Source organism: Garra rufa, chromosome 6, assembly GCF_049309525.1.
Source record: "Garra rufa chromosome 6, GarRuf1.0, whole genome shotgun sequence".
NCBI classification, from domain to species: Eukaryota; Metazoa; Chordata; class Actinopteri; order Cypriniformes; family Cyprinidae; genus Garra; species Garra rufa.
The window spans coordinates 1,146,322-1,167,315 of record NC_133366.1 but is presented as its reverse complement, the minus strand read 5'-3'; the positions used below and the strand labels follow the sequence as shown (position 1 = coordinate 1,167,315).

At 36.1% G+C, this 20,994-nt stretch overlaps 1 protein-coding gene across 1 annotated transcript; it reads left to right on the top strand.

Annotated features, from left to right (window-relative positions):
• The first annotated feature begins 9,318 nt into the window (after nucleotides 1–9,318).
• Nucleotides 9,319–20,663, top strand: LOC141336110 (adhesion G protein-coupled receptor E5-like). Its single transcript, XM_073841626.1, has 16 exons — nucleotides 9,319–9,621; nucleotides 11,146–11,211; nucleotides 11,370–11,501; nucleotides 11,750–11,881; nucleotides 12,487–12,542; nucleotides 12,634–12,723; nucleotides 12,800–12,953; nucleotides 13,046–13,162; nucleotides 13,242–13,432; nucleotides 13,670–13,840; nucleotides 13,932–14,126; nucleotides 16,134–16,369; nucleotides 17,619–17,777; nucleotides 17,867–18,038; nucleotides 19,880–19,960; nucleotides 20,046–20,663. The coding sequence occupies exons 1-16, from the start codon at nucleotides 9,594–9,596 to the stop codon at nucleotides 20,088–20,090; spliced, it is 2,025 nt and encodes a 674-aa protein (XP_073697727.1). The 5' UTR covers nucleotides 9,319–9,593; the 3' UTR covers nucleotides 20,091–20,663.
• Nucleotides 20,664–20,994: the final 331 nt, after the last annotated feature.

The window sequence follows — 20,994 nt, the reverse complement described above, 5'->3', positions numbered from 1 at the left end:
AGAATTTATTTTGAATTTAAATAAAACGTGTTTTTTTTTTAATTGGCATTTTCCTGTAATTATGCTGACAATCGAGCCAAAAACATCTAGTCTTTAGCTCAAATATGTAATTTCCATTAATATATAAAATATATATATATATATATATATATATATTTATATATTAATGGAAATTACATATTTGAGCTATATATATATATATATATATATATATATTAATATATATATATATATAATGAAAATCTGGTATTTCTTATTCTTAAATAATTGAAAGATTAATAGTGCATTTGTGCATTAATTTGTATAATTCATTGTAATTATATACAGTATATTTACATTTTCGAGTATCTCAAGACGAAACAAGTTTTTGGAATTCCTCACACAGGAGCCAACATGAATGAGACTAGCAGAAAACAAAACATATAAAACTAGAAGCTAAAGTTCGATGACAAACTTTAAATGTTGGCTTGGAGAAGCAAACCGGGCAGCCTTCGGGCAAAAGGTCCAGCCCAGAACACTTAGAGCTCTCTGATTGAATTGTTGCTAGTAAAAATGCTATTACGATAAGTAATGCTTAGTATATTTTAGGTTAAAACAGCTTGCCATAGTGGATTTATGTGTATTTTAGGTTAAAACGGCTTGCCATACAACAAGTGTGCAGCGCGTGCTTGAAAGCGTTGCTGTGCGGTTGAGCCTAAAAGCATTAATAAGCAAGCATTTAAGCTGTGTAATATATTACTCTACAATTATTGTGTTTAATCGCTGGAGTGTTTGTATTAAAATACCTTTAAAAGACGTGCAAATGATGTCTTTGTTAACAGACACATAAATGCAGCCGTGCACCTCATGTTAGTTAAGCCTATGAAAAACGTCATTTGCACCCAATGCAGGTCTTTAAAAAATTCTTCTATATTTATTGTGTTGAATCGCTGGAGTGTTTTTATTTAAATGCCTTTAAAAGACGTGCAGTCATGTATAATTCTCAGTCGGACATCTCGGAGCTCATGTCTAACACACTGCTGAATGCAGCGCTTTCTGTATGAAAAAAAAATAGTCACAAACAACTGCATTTAGCTGTTGATATTTTCTAATGGGTTGACTGAAATCGCTGCAATAATGTAATTTTAAAGGCGGTCAAATTTGTGCAAATTTTGTCGTTCGTATCCATGTAAACTCGTTGAAAGCAATCTGTACGCGGTGAAGGAAATGCTTAGGGGTTTCAATAAATTCGCTCAAACAGCTGAATTCAGGTCTTGATGTGTTCTAATGGGTATTTACAATTAAATGGCTGGAATATTGTAATTTTAAAGGCGTTATTTATATGCATTTTCCACCGAAATCAAAGTGAAAGTAAGTCTCAGCTCGGTAACATGTTCGTTTGTGAAACTGAAAAGCTCATTTGCAGCTAAGGTAGTTCTTTAAAATATTCTTGTATATTTATTGTGTTGGATCGCTGGAGTGTTTTTATTTAAATGCTTTTAAAAGACGTGCAGTCATAATTCTCAGTCGGGTAAGTTAGCTCCGAGCCGTGAAAGCTCGTCTGTATAACACATTTGCTGAAGACAATGCTTTAACTTTGAAATAAAACAGATCACAAAAGGCTGATTTGTTGATGTGTTCTAATGGGTATTTACAAACAAATCGCTGAAATATATTTATTTTAAAGGCGTTCTAATTCGTGCAATTTATGTTGTTTGTGAGCACATGTCGAGAGAGAGAGAAGACTAGTGCTGACGGCTTGTACAAGCGCTGAAGGGTGCGAGCTTTTCTTTTACAAGAACTACTCACAAACCACTGAATTTAGCTGTTGATATGTTCTAATGGGTATTTAGAGTTAAATCGCTGTAATATTAGAATTTTTAAGGCGGTATTTATTTGTATTTCCACCGATTTCAGAGTGACTGTAAGCAAGAGGTTTGAGTCCCGCCTCTTCAGTGGAGAGGTATTGCGCCTTTAGATGGCGCATTTTTTCTCAGCCCATTGAAATCCCATAGAAATTTTTCATGTAAAAAAATTAATATTAAATCAACTGTAAGTCTGATCATTCCAAAAAGATATAGCAACACTTTGGTGACCAGGGCCCAGGGCTCCGCCGAGTTTGGGGCTTGTAGCCTTAAAGCTCTAGGAGGAGTAGCGTATAGAATTTTAGTCTCAGAAGAAGTTTAATAATAACTAGAAGCTAAAGTTCGATGACAAACTTTAAATGTTGGCTTGGAGAAGCAAACCGGGCAGGCTTCGGGCAAAAGGGCCAGCCCAGAACACCATATTGGATTAATATGTGTATTTTAGGTTAAAACGGCTTGCCATACTGGAATAAGTGATGCCTGCTTCAAAGCCGCGTTGCGTTGCCGTGCGGTTGAGCCGAAAAGCAGAAATAAGCAAGCATTTAAACTTTTTATTATATGACTGAACTATTATTGTGTTGAATCGCCGGAGTGTTTGTATTAAAATACCTTTAAAAGACGTGCAAATGATGTCTTTGTTAACAGACACATAAATGCAGCCGTGTATCTCATGTTAGTTAAGCCTATGAAAAACGTCATTTGCACCCAATGAAGGTCTTTAAAATATTCTTCTATATTTATTGTGTTGAATCGCGGGAGTGTTTTTATTTAAATGCCTTTAAAAGACGTGCAGTCATGTATAATTCTCAGTCGGACATCTCGGAGCTCATGTCTAACACACTGCTGAATGCAGCGCTTTCTGTATGAAAAAAAAAATAGTCACAAACAACTGCATTTAGCTGTTGATATTTTCTAATGGGTGGACTGAATTAAATCGCTGCAATATTGTAATTTTAAAGGCGGTCAAATTTGTGCAAATTTTGTCGTTCGTATCCATGTATACTCGTTGAAAGCAATCTGTACGCGGTATAGGAAATGCTTAGGGGTTTCAATAAATTCGCTCAAACAGCTGAATTCAGGTCTTGATGTGTTTCTAATGGGTATTTACTATTAAATGGCTGGAATATTGTAATTTTAAAGGCGTTATTTATATGCATTTTCCACCGAAATCAAAGTGAAAGTAAGTCTCAGCTCGGTAACATGTTCGTTAGTGAAACCTATTGAACAGCTCATTTGCAGCTAATGTAGTTCTTTAAAATATTCTTGTATTGTGTTGGATCGCTGGAGTGTTTTTATTTAAATGCTTTTAAAAGACGTGCAGTCATGTATAATTCTCAGTCAGGTTAGCTCCGAAAGCTCGTCTGTATAACACATTTGCTGAAGACAGTGCTTTAACTTTGAAATAAAACAGATCTCAAAAGGCATGATTTGTTGATGTGTTCTAATGGGTATTTACAAACAAATCGCTGAAATATATTTACTTTAAAGGCGTTCTAATTCGTGCAATTTATGTTGTTTGTGAGCACATGTCGAGAGAGAGAAGCCTAGTGCTGACGGCTTGTATAAGCGCTGAAGGGTGCGAGCTTTTCTCTTACAAGAACTACTCACAAACCACTGAATTTAGCTGTTGATGTGTTCTAATGGGTATTTAGAGTTAAATCGCTGTAATATTTGAATTTTTAAGGCGGTATTTATTTGTATTTCCACCGATTTCAGAGTGACTGTAAGTAAGAGGTTTGAATCCCGCCTCTTCAGTGGAGAGGTATTGCGCCTTTAGATGGCGCATTTTTTCTCAGCCCATTGAAATCCCATAGAAATTTTTCATGTAAAAAAATTAATATTAAATCAACTGTAAGTCTGATCATTCCAAAAAGATATAGCAACACTTTGGTGACCAGGGCCCAGGGCTCCGCCGAGTTTGGGGCTTGTAGCCTTAAAGCTCTAGGAGGAGTAGCGTATAGAATTTTAGTCTCAGAAGAATTTTAATAATAACTAGAAGCTAAAGTTCGATGACAAACTTTAAATGTTGGCTTGGAGAAGCAAACCGGGCAGCCTTCGGGCAAAAGGGCCAGCCCAGAACACTTAGAGCTCTCTGATTGAATTGTTGCTAGTAAAAATGCTATCACGAAAAGTAATACTTAGTATATTTTAGGCTAAAACAGCTTGCCATAGAGGATTTATGTGTATTTTAGGTTAAAACGCCTTGCCATACAACAAGTGTGCAGCGGGTGCTTGAAAGCCACGACGCGTTGCTGTGCGGTTGAGCCTAAAAGCAGAAATAAGCAAGCATTTAAGCTGTGTAATATATTACTCTACTATTATTGTGTTTAATCGCTGGAGTGTTTGTATTTAAATACATTTAAAAGACGTGCAAATGATGTCTTTGATGCAGACGAAGACTGAGCAGTGCATTCAATGTTAGTTAGTTAAGCCTGTGAAAAAAGTCATTTGCACTCAATGTAGGTCTTTAAAATATTCTTCTATATTTATTGTGTGGAATCGCTGGAGTGTTTGTATTAAAATACCTTTAAAAGACGTGCAAATGATGTCTTTGTTAACAGACACATAAATGCAGCCGTGCATCTCCTGTTAGTTCGTTAAGCCTATGAAAAAAGTCATTTGCACCCAATGCAGGTCTTTAAAATATTCTTCTATATTTATTGTGTGCAATCGCTGGAGTGTTTGTATTTACATGCCTTTAAAAGACGTTCAGTCATGTATAATTCTCAGACGGACATCTCGGAGCTCATGTCTACACTGCTGAACACAGCGCTCTCTGTATGAAAAAAAAAAACTCACAAACAACTGCATTTAGCTGTTGATATTTTCTAATGGGTGGAATGAATTAAATCGCTGCAATATTGTAATTTTAAAGGCGTTCTAATTCGTGCAAATTATGTCGTTCGTCTCCATGTATACTCGTTGAAAGCAATCTGTACGCGGTGAAGGAAATGCTTAGGGTTTTGAATAAATTCGCTCAAACAGCTGAATTCAGGTCTTGATGTGTTCTAATGGGTATTTAAAATTAAATGGCTGGAATATTGTAATTTTAAAGGCGTTATTTATATGCATTTTCCACCGAAGTCAAAGTGAAAGTGTGGGTCACAGCTTGGTAACATGTTCGTTAGTGAAACCTATTGAATAGCTCATTTGCAGCTAATGTAGTTCTTTAAAATATTATTTTATATTTATTGTGTTGGATCGCTGGAGTGTTTTTATTTAAATGCTTTTAAAAGACGTGCAGTCTAATTCTCAGTCGGGTAACGTTAAAGCACTGTCTTCAGCAAATGTGTGTTATACAGACGAGCTTCACGGCTCGGAGCTAAGTTAACTTTGAAATAAAACAGATCACAAAAGGCTGATTTGTTGATGTGTTCTAATGGGTATTTACAAATAAATCGCTGAAATATATTAATTTTAAAGGCGTTCTAATTCGTGCAAATTATTTTGTTTATGAGCACATACAGAGAGAGTTCGTGCTGACGGCTTGTACACTCGCTGAAGGGTGCAAGCTTTCCTTTTACAAGAACTGCTCTCAAACCACTGAATTTAGCTGTTGATGTGTTCTAATGGGTATTTAGAGTTAAATCGCTGTAATATTTAAATTTTAAAAAGCGGTATTTATTTGTATTTCCACCGATTTCAGAGTGACTGTAAGCAAGAGGTTTGAGTCCCGCCTCTTCAGTGGAGAGGTATTGCGCCTTTAGATGGCGCATTTTTTCTCAGCCCATTGAAATCCCATAGAAATTTTTCATGTAAAAAAATTAATATTAAATCAACTGTAAGTCTGATCATTCCAAAAAGATATAGCAACACTTTCGTGACCAGGGCCCAGGGCTCCGCCGAGTTTGGGGCTTGTAGCCTTAAAGCTCTAGGAGGAGTAGCGTATAGAATTTTAGTCTCAGAAGAAGTTTAATAATAATAATAAGTTTAAATAGCATAACAATATGTTGGCTTCTCCAAGCCAACATAATAATAATAATAATAAGTTTAAATAGCATAACAATATGTTGGCTTCTCCAAGCCAACATAAATATGCGAGTAAATCAGCTAAATATGCGCGAGTCATTGCTATGATTGACAGTAATAACCGGACCAAACAAATGACAAACTGATGTCAAAAAAAAGAGCTTAAATGATTCAGACTAATTTCAGAGTAACAAAACTACAGCAGTAACAAGTTTGTGTTGGATGAATATAGGCTATTTAATAGCTTTTACAGTTCAAGATAAAACTTAAAAGATGTAAATTATTAAATTATTAAAATAGTTATTAAATATTTCAAATTCCTATCGATTCATATTGAGTGCATTATTTAATTATTATACCATCAATATTTAATGTATTTGTAGGGAACTATATATTAGTATTTAAATAATGAATAGGTTGTTTGTGGTGCACTTGCTTCTGCACTTGCTATACTCTCTCTCTCTCTCTCTCTCTCTCTCTCTCTCTCTCTATATATATATATATATATATATATATAGGCGGAAAAAGTACTACAATTTATTATACTAGTAATTTTATAATAAATCGAAAAGCAAGACGTCTTGAAAATATAGGGATTTTAAAAGGCAGCTGCACAAATAATCCTCTGCTGCCATCTTTTGGTTATATGGGTAATTCCATAAATAGAAGTTATTTTCCTTGAAAAGTCATTTTTTCCAAGAGGTCCTCGCTGCAGGCTGTAGCGCGATGACGTGGCTGGATCAGGTCCAATACGTACTGGACGTTTTATTATTTATTTATTTATTTATTTTTTTATTGCCAAGGAACAAAGCACAAAAGTACAAAAATGTCAGCATTATACATGTATATAATAAAAATAAATAAATACAAAACAAAACCTTAAACAATATAAATTAAAAATAGTTTGGACCTCTCTTTTAAAATAACAAAGGATTTTGTTTAATGAATTTGCAGCAGTGAATATGACATTTTGCAAGTAGTAATAGTAGGTTAATGATAAAATATTCGTTAATTTGATCTTTTTTGATAATGAATGTTGTTAGGCGCGTCATGCGCAGTAGCGATCTCTGAATATAATACGAATACGCTGGTTTAAAGGGACAATATTGTATTGTGATGATATTCTAACCTGTGTACTTGTAGTGATGAATATTAATAAGTAATAAATGATGAATAATAATTTACACAAATGTGATGCTTAAGTTGTGATGTGATGCTCTCTACGCACATGCAAAATGTTAACATTTTAAAGTTTTAAACTGCATAACTTTAGAGCTTTTTAATTTCAATTTAATGGATTAAAAGCATAATATCTTTGTCAAGTATTATTTTCAGTGAGTGTACATACAACATATTAAAATTAAGCCATTTTATTCAGGTCATATTTATTGTTGAGTGGAAGCAAAAATATGTCATTTTATGTGTCATTTTAAAAATATGTCTCTATGTCATTTTAATCCTAAAGTTACAATACAATAAGGGATGTAAACTACTTGAAATACCAGTACACATTCAAGGGAAATGGAAAAATAATAACAGCACCAATAAATAAAAAAAAAATAAATAAATAAAAATAATAATAATAATAATAATAATAATAATAATAATAATCTTGTCAGATGTAAAAAAAAAAACAACAACGAGTGTGCTTAATGATATTTTGACTGGTAAGAGTTTCTTCTTTAATGACTATACTCATTTTTCTACAGTGATCTACATTGATCAGCAAATTGAATAAGAACCCAGTGTCAGCAGGGCATGTACATATATGGGACTTTAAACTTCACAACATTAAACTTTAGATTCAATATACAAACTGATCTTAGCTGTCAGATCAAGCTGTTTTCACTCATGTGACTGTTTATATTGAAATATCAGCCAAACAAACCACCGCGCATGCGCGTTACAACGTCCAGTACGTATTGGACATGATCCAGCTACGTCATCGCGCTACAGGCTGCAGCGAGGACTGTCTCATTTTTTCCGATGCCGTTTTTATGAATGAAAAATGAGCCCTTGAAGTAAATTTTATTTCACAGCTGTAGAGTTAGAAAATAATAAAGGCTTTAAAATATTACAAGATTTTAAAAATGTGTTCATGACTATGAAGGCAAGTGACTGATTATCAAGAATAGGATTAAGATGTTCTTGAAGAGAAGTATCGCTAGATAGCTAATGTTAGCTTAAACACGTTATGATTGTGTTTAGCTGTCAGCATTTAAATGTACAACTATGCAGATACGGAGAGTACGGGATTGCCAGGCTCCACATCTAAATTATATGTTGTTAAATAATATGAAACTGAATGTTCATGCCGCTAACATTGTTTATAATGTTGCAATTATAATTTTTCTCAGTTTCTGATAAGAACGAGGCAGTAGAGGAGTCTCAATAGTGTTCACCTATTATATAGCACATATAAAATGAGCTTCAGCGGAAGTTTACGAGCTGCTTATCATTATACCGAAGTTCTAAAGAACGCTCCGTGCATAAGGTCAATTGAAAAACAAATTTCGATTGGGAATTTAATAATTACAGCACAAGATAACAGAAAACACACCTGTTTCTTAATATCGAGCTGAAATGGACTTTTGAAATGGACTGGATGAGTAGGTCATTTAATCTTTTCTCATTAGTTTCGCGGGCATTTGTGTAGTCAATTGATTATTCTGTGTTGTGTCTGAGGTCTGAGGTCGGAGATTAGAAATACACATAAGAAGAAACGACCACATATTTTAACAATCAAATAATCAAGTTATATGACCTTACAATAATGTATTTTTTCTGTTTTTGGATGATCACGAGGTAAATATGGGTAGGGCCTACAAATGGTTTCCACGCCCTGATGGATCATTAATATTCATGAATATTCATGTAAATGCAGATGTCAAATAGACGTCTCTGAGATGCAATTGTGCTATCAGGGTGCAGACTTACAGTTTCACTTTTAACGTTATTTGTCATATGCACAAGATGTCAGAGACAGTTAAATTCTTTTTTAGAGGTGCAGGCTTATTTTATAAATTTCCTACCATAAATGTAATATGCATTGCTAAGAACTTCATTTGGACAACTTTAAAGTTTATTTTCTCAATATTTAAAATGTTTTGCACCCTCAGATTCCAGATTTTCAGATAGTTGTATCTCAACCAAATATGGTCCTGTCCTATCAAACCGTACATGGAAATTGAAAACGTGTTTATTTTAAAATATGTGTTATATGTGTATAAAAGGTTGGATTTTTAGTTAAATATCAATTTTGTATTTCATGTTCTGCAATGCTAATTTATTTTACAATTTATTGGAAGGAACAAATATGCAAAATAAAAAGTAAGTAGATTTATAATTATTTTTTTATTTAGGAGTTTAATAGTCATGCTGGTTAATATTTTTAGGGTCACAACCATTGGTCATTCTTTTATCAGTTGAGGATGAATCATTTGTATTGAGGAAGGAGGGACGCCTTGTGGTTGGAGTATCTTATGTACTGGTAATACAGCCAAGAAACAACGACGTCTCTCTGGACATGAGGAGAAATGCGACAGAACGTATTGGAATGATTTTCTAGTTTTTAGGAAATGTAAAGAACCTCTGTGGTCTTCTTTGGAGCTTGACTAATAGGCGGGACACATGTCGGGAGATCTAGAGCTACTGTTAAAAGAGTTAAAGACTTTCAGGACGTGAAGTAACAGTCAGCCGGACACTTCTTTGGGAATTTCATATTATCGTGAACTTTCATAAACGTAAATAAAACGTAATAGTTATTTATGGTTTCCTAACATGGAGCTGAAATGGATACTTATTTTGGGTGAGTATATTGTTTTGCTCTGTTCACGTGTAAACACTAAGTTGGATTGGTAGTCAGACTTCTGGGAATATATGTGTCAAAGACCACAAGAACGTGTGTGTTTGTATTGAAGAGTGTTCTTTAAGTTTGTAGATTTCCGTTGTTAGTAATGTAAAACCAGAGAGACCTGGAGCATGTTGTTCATACCAAAGTATCGCATTCACTCCCTTATGGACCAACGCGACAGACACACAAAACAGCGCACAGTAAGAATGATAAGGATCATGAGGAAATGATTGTGAAATAGTGATTTTTTTTTCTTTCGTAAAAGTGAACACCCACTCAAATCCAACACATTCACGATCGTGAAGGTCCGGCTCCAGACACACCTACAATTTTTTTCAGACCTTTTTGTGTCGTAGTCGCTTCATGTCTGCCAACTTTCAGTTCTGTTCTTTCTAAATAGCCTTATCTTTACATGAGGGTGGAGGCCAGTGGAAACATGTCCCTCACGAAAAGTCATCTACCTGTAGCGGAAAATACAAGTTGTCCTGTCATCAGCTGCATCGATGATTTCTGATAGTAAATATGACCAATCACAGAGGCTGTCGACAGTTTTACACCTGTATTTAAACAGGGATTTTCCTTTAAAGATTTCAATGCAGATACTGTGCAGCAAAAAGCAATTCAGAATCATGCCAGCATGCAAATGTGACCGTTTATGAAAACAGCCATTAAGGATCAAGGTGCAACAATTTTCTTAGCTGTCCTCGCATACAAGAGAGAACAAAATATAGTTTCGTCAAAGTAACTATACTATCTCTTACTACATTGTATGCAGAAGTAATCAGAGGTTTAGTACACATAAAAAACTGCAACATATTCGAATGAGGCTAAAATCTGCAATATCTTACCACGGAATATTACCAGTTTGGTAGGAATCCGCTTTTCTCTGCCTTTAGGCCTACGCTTCACATGCTCCCTTAAAAACAGACGAGCAAAATCGGTTACATATATTCAATCTCACAACTAAAATGAATTATGAAATAACAGCGAATATGAATCCGTGAGGCGACCAAGAGGAATGTCCGTTAACTTTTAAATTGCGAGAACGCGCGAAATGTAAAGGAATGTAGAGCGACTGCGGAACAAAAACACATTTGTATAATTTTTGTATGTTTTTCACATTATAGATAGATTTATAATATTCATATCATAATTATCAACGTAATGATGATATATAATTTGCATGATGTTAAACATTATGCAAATTATGTATAAATAATGATCAAAAACCCTGCTGAAAAAAACAGCATATGCTGGTTAGGTATGTTTTGGTGCTGGGATGCTGGTTTTAGCTGGCTTATGCTGGTCCTTTACTGGTTTATGCTGGTCCTTTGCTGGTCAAGGACCAGCATAAACCAGCAAAGGACCAGCATAAACCAGCTAAAACCAGCATCCCAGCACCAAAACATACCTAACCAGCATATGCAGTTTTTTTCAGCAGGGTTTGGCTATATTTTTTTGCTTTTTTCCCCCTCCCAGGTCTCTTTCTACCGTCATGCAGTGGATGTGCCATTGGATATAAATTTGTTAAAGGAAAATGTGTTGGTAAAAATGACTTTGTGCATTGATGATTGAATTAATTTAATTGTTATGAAGTTTTTAATGAAGTTTTCTAACTGTAGAATGAAGCGTTCTAATTGTAGTCATTACACAGTTCAAATGAATCTTCCCTGATTCCACTCATGTGTCTGTCTCTATTTCAGATGAGGATGAGTGTGCCGTTTTTCCGCTTTTACACTACATGTGTGGCGAACATGCTCAGTGTGTAAATACAGAGGGAAGTTTCAAATGCACCTGTAAAAAAGGATTTAAAATGAGCTTAGGATCGTGTAAAGGTACGACAGAGAATTGTGGGACTAAGGAGTCCATCTTACATGTACATTAATATTTCATCATTTAGTGCAGTCTTTAATACAAGGTGACTTACAAAACATTGTAAAAAGCAATAGTTCACCTGTGAAGGTGATGTCCAGTGTCCTGCTGTCGCTTCTGCGATCCCAACATCAGTCATATCAAATGTGCAATGTGTCCCTATGTGTTAAAATGCCATTAACAGAGACTGTTCTCCCATCTTCTCTCACAGACATTGATGAGTGTTCAGATGATCCAGAAGTTTGTGGCACAAACGCAGATTGCTCCAATCATCCAGGCGGCTACAGCTGCAAATGCCACCAGGGTTACAGTAATTATGGCAACAACCAGTCAAAATGCATCGGTATGAATTTATGGCATAGAGACAGAGCACATTTAGGCAATCCAACACTCTCCAAACACAGAACTATGTTTTTATAAGCTGTCGACCCAAAAACGATTGTTTAAGGACACAAAGAGTTGTAGATGTCAGGGTATTTCACATTGGGCCATTCAGTTGGATCATTTCTCCAACAATGTAAGGTGAGGAAAAGGTGCACAGACATAGACCAATAAAATAAAATAAAAAGTTTCCCAATATATCTCCTTCTTTCAGGGTGGTGAAATAATCCTTTGATATGGTTAAAAATAATGAATGTTTATTGTCGCCGTTAAATTTCCCTCCAGCGGGCGTAGTTCTCTAGTAATATGACACGTTGTGCTACTTACTTTAATGTTTTTTTTAGATCAACAGCGTATAAAAACATAGTTCTTGTTTTTTAGCTTGTACACCTCGTCTCATAGCAGCTTTCAGACATTGTTCTGATTTTTGTTATAAGTCAGAAATGACAAGGAGTCAGCTTTCTGCAATACAAAGTCAATGGAGAGTGTATTATTTGATTACCTCATAGAAGGTAATGAATGAGTTTTTACTGCCAACTATTTGCTTAGTATTTTATCTGTGCACAGAAATGCACTGTGATCAGTTTAAACCCGAGTCTGATGTGGACCACACACTGGAGAAGGTAAAAAGTCTACTTCATCTTCTGATCATTGTTATTAGATGTACAAATATGCTGTCAGACTCTCATACTTCTGTGTGTCTTCTTCTTCTAGTTGAAGGATTTGATGTCACTGTTGGAGAAGAGCTGTGAGTCTCTGAATGATCCACATGGAGAACATGTCACTGGAGAGAAGTTACTGGAGGTGAAACCCACATTTCATGACATTTACAAATAGTAGTTTGTAAACATGTACTCACACAGTGGTTGAATGATCATAGAAACTGTGCAGTTCCTCTGACGAACTGCTGTCTGATGAAAAAATGGCTGACGGGAAGACATTGAGTCACTTTTTGGGCGCGGTGGAGAACAGCATGCGTCTGATCGGACCACAGCTGAAAGAGCCTCTGACTAGGATGGAGACACAGAACACCTGTGAGAAACTGTAGACATTGTGGTTCTAAATGGAAATACTGAAAATAAGCCATTTGTGATTAGTGAAAACCTATTTTCTTTATGATTGACAGTCGCTGAGGTTGCAGTCATGCGGAGTCAGGCTCCGCCCAGTGGGCGTGTCACTCTGAACACAGACTCCGCCCTCTTCAACACCAGCTGGGAAACAGTTGTAGGAAACTCATATCCAGGTACAAACACACACATGCACATATATGTACTTATGAAACCATCAACACTTTCATGATGAGATCCAAATGTTTCCTTTAGGTTTTGCGTTTGCAGCTCTGGTCAGTTATAAAGAGCTGAACTCATCTGCTGATCTTCTCCAGAAGATGAACAGAGAGAAATCAGATGACGTCTCTTACCAACTCAGCTCTAAAGTGGTGACGGCTGTCGTCAGTAACACAGAAACCAAACAGCTGTCAGAGCCGGTGACGCTCATCTTTACACACATGGAGGTGAAGATCCTGCTCAGACCAGGAGAAAACCATCTACCATGTTCAGGCTTGTGTTGGATTTTCTAGCAGGGTTTAATGAGATTGTTTACTGCTCAGAGCAGCATTAACTCTGTGTTAAGACAACTTAGTGTTGGCACACGCACTAGTTTCCAACCTTTCTCTGAACTTTTCAGGCAGGTTTTGACCTGCTCCTCGTTTCCTAAACTCTTTCCGAGACTCTTGTTCTGTTTTGTTCAGGAGAGGGCGGAGTCTGAGGACATGTCTTACTCCTGTGTGTACTGGGATGAGGCTGAGGGGGCGTGGTCTGGGCGGGGCTGTGAGAGGGCGTGGTCTAACAGCACTCATACAGAATGTTCCTGCTCCCACCTCAGTAGTTTCGCTGTGTTAATGGCTCTCTATCCTGTCCAGGTACATCCGTGAGCCAGAAAAACTGTGATTTAACATAATTCAGATTTTTAATTTGAAATGATGATGATTATTTCCTCTTCCTCTCCTCCAGGAGTCACATGAGTTGGAGTTGATCACACGTGTGGGTTTAGCTCTGTCTCTGGTCTGTTTGTTTCTCTGTATCCTGACGTTCAAGTTCTGCCGCTCCATCCAAGGAACCCGAACCAGCATCCATCTTCATCTGAGCATCTGTCTCTTCACCGCAGACCTCGTCTTCCTCTGTGGGATCTCCAGCACTGAGAATAGGGTGTGTTTGAATGCAGAAACCCCAGCTAATGGGAACATTCTCACAGCTTTCTGAGAAATTTTTCTCAAATGTATGCACAAACATTCTTCCAGTAACTTTAACAGAACATTTGTTTCAATTGACCTGTTCTTTTAATCTTCTCAAAACATTAGCACAAAAAAAATTTAATTTAATAATAATTAAAAAATTCTTAAAAGAACATTCTTAAAAGATTTTAGATATTTCTTAAAAGATTTAAAAAAAAAAAAAAATAAAAAAAAATATATATATATATATATATATATATATACATACAGGTCCTTCTCAAAAAATTAGCATATTGTGATAAAGTTCATTATTTTCTGTAATGTACTGATAAACATTAGACTTTCATATATTTTAGATTCATTACACACAACTGAAGTAGTTCAAGCCTTTTATTGTTTTAATATTGATGATTTTGGCATACAGCTCATGAAAACCCAAAATTCCTATCTCAAATAATTTGCATATCATGAAAAGGTTCTCTAAACGAGCTATTAACCTAATCATCTGAATCAACTAATTAACTCTAAACACCTGCAAAAGATTCCTGAGGCTTTTAAAAACTCCCAGCCTGGTTCATTACTCAAAACCGCAATCATGGGTAAGACTGCCGACCTGACCGCTGTCCAGAAGGCCATCATTGACACCCTCAAGCAAGAGGGTAAGACACAGAAAGAAATTTCTGAACGAATAGGCTGTTCCCAGAGTGCTGTATCAAGGCACCTCAGTGGGAAGTCTGTGGGAAGGAAAAAGTGTGTCAGAAAACGCTGCACAACGAGAAGAGGTGACCGGACTCTGAGGAAGATTGTGGAGAAGGACCGATTCCAGACCTTGGGGGACCTGCTGAAGCAGTGGACTGAGTCTGGAGTAGAAACATCCAGAGCCACCGTGTACAGGCGCCAGGTCAAGTCACTTTTGAACCAGAAACAGCGGCAGAAGCGCCTGACCTGGGCTACAGAGAAGCAGCACTGGACTGTTGCTCAGTGGTCCAAAGTACTTTTTTCGGATGAAAGCAAATTTTGCATGTCATTCGGAAATCAAGGTGCCAGAGTCTGGAGGAAGACTGGGGAGAGGGAAATGCCAAAATGCCTGAAGTCCAGTGTCAAGTTCCCACAGTCAGTGATGGTCTGGGGTGCCATGTCAGCTGCTGGTGTTGGTCCACTGTGTTTTATCAAGGGCAGGGTCAATGCAGCTAGCTATCAGGAGATTTTGGAGCACTTCATGCTTCCATCTGCTGAAAAGCTTTATGGAGATGAAGATTTCATTTTTCAGCACGACCTGGCACCTGCTCACAGTGACAAAACCACTGGTAAATGGTTTACTGACCATGGTATTACTGTGCTCAATTGGCCTGCCAACTCTCCTGACCTGAACCCCATAGAGAATCTGTGGGATATTGTGTAGAGAAAGTTGAGAGACGCAAGACCCAACACTCTGGATGAGCTTAAGGCCGCTATCGAAGCATCCTGGGCCTCCATAACACCTCAGCAGTGCCACAGGCTGATTGCCTCCATGCCACGCCGCATTGAAGCAGTCATTTCTGCAAAAGGATTCCCGACCAAGTATTGAGTGCATAACTGAACATAATTATTTGAAGGTTTACTTTTTTTTGTATTAAAAACACTTTTCTTTTTTTGGTTGGATGAAATATGCTAATTTTTTGAGATAGGAATTTTGGGAAAAACAGGCTAAGAATAAAATGTATGACCATTAACCGACATAAGAGTACCAACAAATGAGTATTATTGTGTCATTTTTGAAATATTACCTTAAAATCTCAGGGGGACTTTAAATATTTTTGGTTAAAAGAGTTTAACTGACAAAAAAAAAGAGTAAATGTAACCTGATTATTTTTAATAGCATTTTTAAATGTAATGTAATCAAATAACCTTAATCTAGACTACATGTAATCAGTTATTAGCCAGCACTGGTAATACATTAATGAACATTTACTGTAAGCTAACGTGTGTGTTTCTCTCTCAGGTCGGGTGTGGGATTGTGGCCGGTCTGCTTCATTTCTTCTTCTTGTCTGCGTTCTGCTGGATGCTGCTGGAGGGGGTTCAGCTCTATCGGATGGTTGTGCTGGTGTTTAATACCACATTAAAACATCGCTACATGTTTGCGGTGGGATACGGAGCCCCTCTCGTCATCGTCAGCATCTCTGCCATCGCATACCCAAAGGGATACGGGACCAATCCGAATTCGCAAAATGTCACAAGGCAGGTACTCTTCAGAGTTTGGTAGCCCGAAAATTTAATTAGCCCAAATAAAAAAGACCACTTTTTTTAAATATAGAAAATCAGATATAAACAAATATCAAGGAAGGAATTTTATTTCACTATTAAGTGTATCTGCAGAATTTTTAAATACCAATTTAAAGAAATTTATGAGCCTTTTTAAGAGCTGCTGCTGCACAAGTAAAATTAACAGTATGAGTGGGGTTGGACAATGTTCGGTATCTTATTAAGCCATAAAATGACATGATTTATAATTACGACACAGGTTCACACAAAAACAAAATATCGTATATAATGGCATTTCAGCCTTTATACCATTGAAAAGGATAAATCAAGTATATAATTTATTATATTTATTTAAAACGTAAATATTACTGTCTTAATTGTTTAGATTTTTAGAAAGCACATTATAATGTAATATAATAGATAGCATACGTACTTCTGCAAGATGTCTGGTAAAGCATCTGCTGTGTGCAAACGTCTGTCAGACGTCTGTAAGATGTCAGTTTTACATGCATTCTACATCATAAACATCTTAAAGACATCTAATAGACATCTATTTGACATCTGATAGGAAATATCCAATAGACGTATTGCAGATGAGCAAACTACGTCTTGCATATGTTTTGCAGATGTAAATGCAGACGTAAAATAGAGGTCTCTGAGATGTACGTGTGCTATCAGGGAGATCTCTTGATCTGGAAAGCATCTGCTGTGCTCAAACATCTGTCAGACGTCTGTAAGATGTTAGTTTTACATACATTCTACATCATAAACATCTTAAAGACATCTAAAAGACGCCAACTTAACATCTGATAGGAAACGTCCAATAAATGTATTGCAGATGAGCAAACTACGTCTTACAGATGTAAATGCAGACGTCAAATAGAGGTCTCCGAGATGTACCTGTGCTATCAGGTAACTTCTTTCACATTTACAACTCTATGTGTTTGCTGCATAAAAACATGGGTCGATAATTGCAATAATTTGACCGTAAACAGCTGAAAAATGTATTGGAAATAAAAATTGGTGGCGCTTTAGGAATAGGAGAACGGCTGAATGGATTTCAAAACGGTAAAACTCAACTTATTAACTCAGGGGGAGTTGGAGAATGAGCCTATTTCCAAAAAAAGTGGAGTGTTCCTTTAAGTGTCTCGTCACACCCCTACGAACTAGTCTTTTGTATGTTGTGACCATGTGACTAATGTTCTTATCCATATGTGTGTTCCAGCTGCTGGCTCTCTCTCGAACGTAATTTTAACTTGAGTTTCTTTGTGCCCGTCTGCATCGTCGTGCTCCTCAATTGTTTCTTCTTCATCATCACTGTGTGGAAACTGGCCAAAAAGTTCTCCAGCCTCAATCCAGACCTCTCCAAACTCAACAAAATCAGGTCCGCGCGTATGTTTTGATCACAAAATAGATTCAAGTCTTGATTTTGTTTTCTAGCAGTGGGTTTGATGAATTACATTGGGTGTGTAGGAGTTTCACAGTGACCGCCGTGGCTCAGTTGGTTGTTCTTGGAGGAACGTGGATCTTCGGCTTCTTCCTCTTCCAGGAGAAAGGAACTGAGGTCATGCTGTACCTCTTCACTATTTTCAACAGCCTTCAGGGGCTGTTCATCTTCATCATGCACTGCCTGCTGTCCAAACCGGTATTTACACACACAAAACATGAATACAGAAACCACATGGTGACATGACTTACTCACTGAACGTTATTTAATTAGTGGAATGTCTTTTATATCAGCTTTATATCGGCCACCCTGCTCTCTAAGACCTCCTTTACACTGCAGGTCTTGATGCCCAAATCTGATTTGTTGCCTATATCCAATATTTTGGGCTGTTTACATGTTCTTTCAATTGTGAGCCATATCTGATTCATGCATTTACATTTGTGACACCATCTTAAACATTGCTCATGCATTGTTGTCATTTACCTCCTTCACATGTGCTTCCTCCTGAGAGTAATATGTGAACAGTGCTGATTAAACCAGCCACAATAACACATTTCTAAAAATATGATGCATGATTTGTTGGACTACGCTACACCCGTTTGAAGATAGAGTCAGCAAAGTTGGTTATGAGAAAGAATCAAAAGTTTCCTCCAGTTCTTAATCTTAATAATCACAATACAGCTATTTTTATTTGATCGTTGCTATTATAAATACCAACAGATGCGAAAGACAGTATAACAAATAGCCTAGGAAGAAAGAACTTTTTACATTTAAACAAAAGCATTTATGTGCGAAAAAACAAATGCTCAAATGTGTTTATTAGAAATAGATTGATTATTAAAACTACAAAAGAAGTGCAGCGAGTGATTCCCTCTTTTCTTTTATGGTTAGATTAACATTAATCTATAATAGATATACTGTAATGCACAAATCAAATATAACGTTACACATCAGATGTTTTTCCCCAAGCGTTCACTTAAGACAGAGCAGAATATATTTGTGTGAATACTGAAATATTCTGTGCCTATGTGTATTTATTGTGTTTCCTGTATTATGCGCACACTTTGGATGACAGTTAGCGTGAGAAGCGAGCAGAGAAGCTAATCATCTTAGTAAATGTGACCCTGGATCACAAAACCAGTCATAAGGTTAAATTTTACAAAACTGAGATGTATACATCATATGAAAGCTCAATAAATAAGTTTTCTATTGATGTATGGTTTGTTAGGATAGGACAATATTTGGCCGAGATACATCTATTTGAAAATCTGGAATCTGAGGGTGCAAAAAAATCTAAATATTGAGAAAATCACCTTTAAAGTTGTCCAAATTAATTTCTTAACCATGCATATTACTAATCAAAAGTTACATTTTGATATATTTACAGTAGGAATTTTACAAAAAATCTTAATGTAACAAGATCTTTACTTAATTTCCTAATGATTTACGGCATAAAAAAAAAATCTATAATTTTGACCCATACAATGTGTTTCTGGCTATTGCTACAAATATACCCCAGCGACTTAAGACTGGTTTTGTGGTCCAGGGTCACAAATGTGCAAATAAAGAAACTTTTAGATGTCTAATCACTATTTGGAGCATTTGGGATCGCTTTACAGGGCTTAATAAACTAATTTTTGTGAAAACCTCAACCAACATTTTTCACCTTTTCACCATTTTGCCTGTACCTAAAAATATCCTGTGTGCATTTACATTTATTTTGCCAGCAAGGGTAACATTAGATGTCATTAAACTGATGAGAAGTACCAAATTGTAGCAATTTTAATGACGTACAGAATGCAATGCCTCAGAAAATCCAATCTGCCTTTTTACATGACAGTTGCATTGGCACACATCCCATTTATATCTGGTTTATTTCTACATATAAATGAGGTCTGAAAACCGATCTCTAAATATCCAAATGCATGCATTTTGTTACCCATTTAGACTCAAAGAACAGTGTCAAACATGGGCAAAAAATCGCAATTTGTTATTTATTCAAATGTCATTTAGTTTGCTTATTGTGTCGCCCCCTTCAGGTCAGGATTGAGTATAACAATCTGTTTCTCCGAATGTGTCCACACAAGAAGAAAGAGGAATACAGTTCCACCAACAGTCAGGTATGTTAGCCTGTGTTTGAGTGTTTTGGACATTAAAGCAGCAGCTATGTGTTCAGCTTCTTTATTCTTCCTTTGACTTTTACAGAAACCTCTACGGAGTGACGACAGCACAGGAGAGTCACACATATAAAGCACTTGGCATGTGCTGATGGATTTTGCACAAACTTTTGAACTCTTAAACGCTTTCTCTGACAAATTAAGACTTTTCTTGAAGCTTCAGTTCAACAGGGGATCATCAATTCGCCCTGCTTATTACTTTCCAATCTCAAGATCTGAAAACTGCTTTCCAAACTGATATGGAATCATCATATGGCGTATGCTGGAGACTGAGTTATAGATCTGTCATGGGACAATAGATCACTAAATGAACAAAATATTTGGGCTGCTTTGGTTTTTCTTTGTTGTCTGTTGTGCAAGTAGAAATTATTCAATTTTAGATTATGCAATATAAGGCAGCTTCTTTAAAATTATAAATGATTTGTTTTGTTGAAGGTGAGCTTGGTTTATGTCATAAAAACTGTAAAGATTTAAGAAGAAAAATGAAAGTGAAACTGAAGTTTGGTTTGATAAACAGTAGAGTTCGTTATGATGGGTTTAAAATACTTAAATGATCTGATCAGAAATGCTGTTGTTATAAAGCTTAATGATAATGAGGTATGATGTTTGTTTACTAATACTTCCAGAATTTATTTTGAATTTAAATAAAACGTGTTTTTTTTTTTTTTGGCATTGGCATTTTCCTGTAATTATGCTGACAATCAAGCCAAAAACATCTAGTCTTTAGCTCAAATATGTAATTTCCATTAATATATATATATATATATATATATATATATATATATATATATATATATATAAAATGAAAATCTGGTATTTCTTATTCTTAAATAATTGAAAGATTAATAGTGCATTTGTGCATTAATTTGTATAATTCATTGTAATTATATATAGTATATTTACATTTTCGAGTATCTCAAGACGAAACAAGTTTTTGGAATTCCTCACACAGGAGCCAACATGAATGAGACTAGCAG

Excerpts from the sequence above, each read along its gene's own strand:
- LOC141336110 (XM_073841626.1), top strand. The coding sequence starts at position 9,594 with ATGGAGCTGAAATGGATACTTATTTTGG. Across the intron at positions 12,543-12,633 it reads TGGACCACACACTGGAGAAG|TTGAAGGATTTGATGTCACT; the intron begins GTAAAAAGTCTA and ends TTCTTCTTCTAG. Across the intron at positions 19,961-20,045 it reads ACAGTTCCACCAACAGTCAG|AAACCTCTACGGAGTGACGA; the intron begins GTATGTTAGCCT and ends TGACTTTTACAG.